The following is a 5,488-nucleotide window of genomic DNA, read 5'->3' as shown; positions in this document are numbered from 1 at the left end:
CTTTACATAGAAACATAGAAATTAGGTGCAGGAGTAGGCCATTCGGCCCTTCGAGCCTGCACCGCCATTCAATATGATCATGGCTGATCATCCAACTCAGTATCCCGTACCTGCCTTCTCTCCATACCCTCTGATCCCCTTAGCCACAAGGGCCACATCTAACTCCCTCTTAAATATAGCCAATGCACTGGCCTCGACTACCCTCTGTAGCAGAGAGTTCCAGAGATTCACCACTCTCTGTGTGAAAAAAGTTCTTCTCATCTCGGTTTTAAAGGATTTCCCCCTTATCCTTAAGCTGTGACCCCTTGTCCTGGACTTCCCCAACATCGGGAGCAATCTTCCTGCATCTAGCCTGTCCAACCCCTTAAGAATTTTGTAAGTTTCTATAAGATCCCCTCTCAATCTCCTAAATTCTAGAGAGTATAAACCAAGTCTATCCAGTCTTTCTTCATAAGACAGTCCTGACATCCCAGGAATCAGTCTGGTGAACCTTCTCTGCACTCCCTCTATGGCAATAATGTCCTTTAGGACCGAGATGACAAAAACATTTTTCATACGGAGAGTGGTGAATCTCTGGAACTCTCTGCCACAGAAGGTAGTTGAGGCCAGTTCATTGGCTATATTTAAGAGGGGGTTAGATGTGGCTAAAGGGATCAGGGGGTATGGAGAGAAGGCAGGTACAGGATACTGAGTTGGATGATCAGCCATGATCATATTGAATGGCGGTGCAGGCTCGAAGGGCTGAATGGCCTACTCCTGCACCTATTTTCTATGTTTCTATGAATCCAATGTCCTTGGTGATGGAGTGACTGGAGATGGATGCAATAGTTCATGCTCAGTGGCTTTCTTTATTCCACACGTGGCGCCCATTGCACACCAACAACTCCATGGTCTGGCCCTGTGGCAAGGTGGCAAGGTGGCCAATGGTCATGGGGGTTTTAATGTCCTATGTCTCAAACGGCCTCAAGCGAAACAGTGTCCACAGTAATGTGGGAGAGTTGGAGGGGGGTGTAGACCCCCGGCCACACGTCAACCTTACGGTGAAAAAGGTAACAGTAAATAAACCATACACACACACACATACATACATACATACATACATACATACATACATACATACATACATACATACATACATACACACATACGTACCCTGTACATACATACAAACACACATACATGCAAACACACATATATACATATGTGGCGCCTTCACAGCCACGTTGGTTTTGCATACAGCCCGTCACCGCTGGCGACTCGTCAACAGCCTCACGACAAGGTCCAGCCACAAGAGCTCCATAACAACTCCAAGGTCAGATGCACTAATTGCCCTTATCTGCACATGGGTTATGATTGGTGAGGATATAGGTAAAAGGGGCTTCTGGAATAAACGTGACACAAGGTGTCTGGCTCAGCTAAATGTCGTTTGGTCTTTGCTTTCTGTCGTGGGATTCAGTAGATCCTACACATACATACACACATACATAAATACATACACACATACAAACACACACACATACAAACACACATTCATACGCACATTACATCCATATATACATGCAAACACACAATTTCATACATATACATATATACACACGTACATACATACACACATACATACATACACAAACATACAAACAAACACACATACATACATAATGCAAACACACACACATACATACATACAAACACACACACATACATACATGCAAACACACACACACATGCAAACACACAAACATACATACATACACACACACAAACGTACACACACACATACATACATACACACACAAACATACATACATATATACACACACACAAACGTACATACACACATACACATACATACATACATACATACATACATACATACATACATACATACATACATACATACATACATACATACATACACATAAAACAAACAAACAAATCACAATAGTGCAAAAAGACAAACCCAATGCCTATGTAGTTCAGAGCCTATGTGGAGGTTGTGATGTGTAATGGCCAAAGTGAAGGGAGGTAAACTTTCCCCAAACTCTCACTCAGTCTGATGAAGGGTCTCGACCCGCAACGTCACTTATTCCTTTTCTCTAGAGATGCTGCCTGACCCGCTGAGTTACTCCAGCACTTTGTCTGCCTTTAATTTATTGCGTTTAGTGAGCGTGTGTGAATGGCTCCGGGCTGATTTGGGACTTAAAATGTAACATTGTGGTGTGTTTCTTATTAATTGTGTTAAAGTTGGCGCCTCGAGGAGGTTTTCAACCCAGCAAGGCGCTAACAGATAGCTTCTCTTTCACTCTACCCCGTTTAACTGGTCCCCCACCAGCCTTCTTTACTGCGTAAGTGCTGGAGGTGGAGGTGGGGGTGTAAACGATGTTTCGATATCTCAACTGTGGGTTAATTTGACCTCAGAGTCACCCTAAGGGAATATTACAATGAGTCATATTTAAATATATTCTCCGCCACTGAGGGAGAAGGGGGGAGGAGAGAAGGCGCCGGCTGGGGTCGGGAGATCTCAGAACAGCGCTGGGTTGGTTGTGTGGGGATTGAGAAGGGAACGTTGTTGCTCTGGATTCTTGCCCCCTCAAGCATGGAGAAGTTTCACGAGAAGGTGACCTACGGTCCGGAAAGCATGGGCGACGCGTCAAGCGCTCGGGACGAGTCGGTTTTGGCGAAGGTTGTGAACAAGGAGACCATGGAGAAAGTTGACCCAACGCAAAAGCCACCGTACTCTTATGTTGCTCTCATCGCCATGGCTATCAAGGAGAGCCAAGAGAAGAGGCTGACTCTGAATGGCATCTACCAGTACATAGTGGCCAAGTTCCCTTACTATGAAAGAAACAAGAAGGGCTGGCAAAATAGCATCAGGCACAACCTTAGTCTGAACGAGTGTTTTGTAAAAGTTCCCAGAGAGGGTGGAGGAGAGAGGAAGGGGAACTATTGGACTTTGGATCCAGCTTTCGAAGATATGTTTGACAAGGGAAACTACCGGAGGAGAAGGCGGGTTAAGAGGCCGTATAGACCATCCTCGTCTCCCTTTCTGCCCGGAAAACACTGCGTGAATTACTCGGACCCGTTTTATTACCAGACTCCCAAGTACCTACAGTCTCCCTTCGGGGCAGGTTCGTGGCCGATGGGACAAGGCGGGTCAAACGCATCCGTAAGCTATCGGCAGCCCTGCCAGGCGGCCAACGGCAACATCAGCCCGGTGCAGATTAATGGACTCGCCTCGACCTACAGCGCATACCCCCGCATGCAGAGCTTGCCTCTAGTGCCGGCTGCCACCACCACCTACAACGGCATGAACCAGCAGATGAGCCCGGGAGCTCACCCAGCGAGCGGCGGCTATCAGCTATCATGCGCCCGGCAAACCGAGATGCCCGTTATGCACTGTTCCTATTGGGAATATGGACCAATGGCCAGCAGAATGGATATATAACCTCCCAAGGCTGTAAAAGTACTGGCGGTGGTAAGACATTTTCCTTCAGTGCCAAAAAAAACTTGAATTATTTTCCTGGTTTTCAAGCATTGTTGCAAATGTTGGGGGAGAAATGTTTTCAATGGACCCAACATCCCAACCAAGACTATTATTTAAGCCGAGGCAAACACTTGAGCCTGGGTTGTAACAGATTTTGGGACCAAATGGAAGCCGAAATCGTGTCCCGGACTATTAAAACTTTGTTCTTTGAAATTGTTACAGGGTTTATTTGTTGTAGCAGTGCCTAAAATGGTTGGTGTTTTCATGTTCTTTAATTTGCGATTCAACGCGTTCTATGTTTAGTAAATCCAAATGTTGTACAAAAAACATTTGTTTTTTTGTTTGTTTGAAGAAAATGATCCAATGTTTAAAATAGTTATCGAAGTTCGAACGAATGAAGGTTTTGGACCAATCTCAAGTGTCGTCAAGTCTGCACTTTTGTATATATTTTTGTTAAAATAAATGTTCTCTGCGAATCCTCCTAGTGTCAATAAATGTCATATTTACGCTGTTGAAAGTAGCAGCTAACGATCTAGAATCCTAGCATTAGTTAACAGACAACCCGCGTTTCCGCGAGAACTCGATAGATTTGGCTGAACCTTCTCCGTCCAAAAATATCAGACAACAAACGTTTTGTGACACTATACTCAAAAACGTGCGAGGCAATTTATTCACAAGACAAAAATATTCAAAATAAATAAATTGTAAACAGATTTCTGACGCACATTCACAATCAATATATATATTTTTTGTGCCAACAATAATTATTTGTATTATAATTCCAATTTATTGTGCCTAACATATTTCTGATAATTCGGGGTAGGTGGACGGGCTATGAACTTCTGACACTGATTTTAAAACCTTTCGTTGTGTACTTTGAATGGTTTGGGTATTGGGTAGAAAGGAAGTCTTCACAGCGGAAATGTGTAATAGATAGTTCATTAATAAGACTTCTTCTTATCGAGTTAGAATCACACGATTAGAACTTGTTCGGCCGGCCAGAGCTGAACACACGTCTCTGCATCTATATCTTGTGCTTCTTGTCCGTCTTGTGCGGTGGTGGGAAGATGAGTCGTTCAAGAGAGGGAGATGGTCATTACTATATTTTATTGGAGAAACTCAGCGGGTGCCGAAACGTTGCCTATCTCCTTCGCTCCATAGATGCTGCTGCACCCGCTGAGTTTCTCCAGCATTTTTGTCTACCTTCGATTTTCCAGCATCTGCAGTTCCTTCTTAAACACCATATATTTATTCTTCGACGTTTCAGTAAATGTTACCAAAGTCAGGATCATATCTTGTGAGCGACTTTAGCCAAGTTGTCAGTTTTTCTTTGAGGGGGATGGATGCCTGTGAAATATTAGGAGGCTCGTCGCATTTTTTGTTCGCAGGTGTCACCGTTTAAACCCATTCCTTCTTTACTTCAATCGACTACGTGGAAAAACAGCTGAATACTTTAGCCAGCAATCATTCAGTGGGTCCATCAAGAGCAGCGAGCTAGATTGTCGATGCGAGATTTTAGCGTTGATGGAATTCGCTCGGAATTAAAGCATTTTCAAAAACAAAATACCGACGGCACTTTGTAAACTTGGAGAATAAACGCATAAGGCTGGTTTCAGGATCTTATGGTACAAAACAATGGTTGACGATGCACTTTCTGTAATTCGATAGTTTAGTTACAAAATAATGCAGCTTAACAAGGCACATTATGTCCATCAATAATGTCATTGTTGTTCTCCATATACGGAAAGACGGGTCTTTGAACAAAGAAAACAATCTCATGGAGGAACTCAGCAGGTCCGGCAGCTTCTGTGGAGGGAAATGGACAGTCAACGTTATGTGTCGAGACTCTTCCACTGACCCAATACGCTCAATATTCGGTCAGTCCCATGTATCTCCAAGACAAACTCCAGTATCGGCATTGTCGTATAATCAAAAGGAAAACACTATGGGTGCTGTAACAAGTCGCTGGCGATATTTAGAAAACTAGGCGACATCTGTGGAGAG

General features: G+C 43.9%; 1 protein-coding gene across 1 annotated transcript; it reads left to right on the top strand.

The window, feature by feature from the left end:
- The first annotated feature begins 2,503 nt into the window (after positions 1 to 2,503).
- Positions 2,504 to 3,960, top strand: LOC116990430 (forkhead box protein L2-like). The gene has a single exon (XM_033048089.1). The coding sequence runs from the start codon at positions 2,597 to 2,599 to the stop codon at positions 3,443 to 3,445; it is 849 nt and encodes a 282-aa protein (XP_032903980.1). The 5' UTR covers positions 2,504 to 2,596; the 3' UTR covers positions 3,446 to 3,960.
- The last annotated feature ends 1,528 nt before the right edge of the window (positions 3,961 to 5,488 follow it).

This window comes from Amblyraja radiata, chromosome 31 (assembly GCF_010909765.2).
Source record: "Amblyraja radiata isolate CabotCenter1 chromosome 31, sAmbRad1.1.pri, whole genome shotgun sequence".
Lineage (NCBI taxonomy): Eukaryota > Metazoa > Chordata > Chondrichthyes > Rajiformes > Rajidae > Amblyraja > Amblyraja radiata.
Note: the sequence above shows the minus strand (reverse complement) of the source record. Positions and strands in the feature narration are given on the sequence as shown.

Excerpts from the sequence above, each read along its gene's own strand:
- LOC116990430 (XM_033048089.1), top strand. The coding sequence starts at position 2,597 with ATGGAGAAGTTTCACGAGAAGGTGACCTACGGTCCGGAAAGCATGGGC.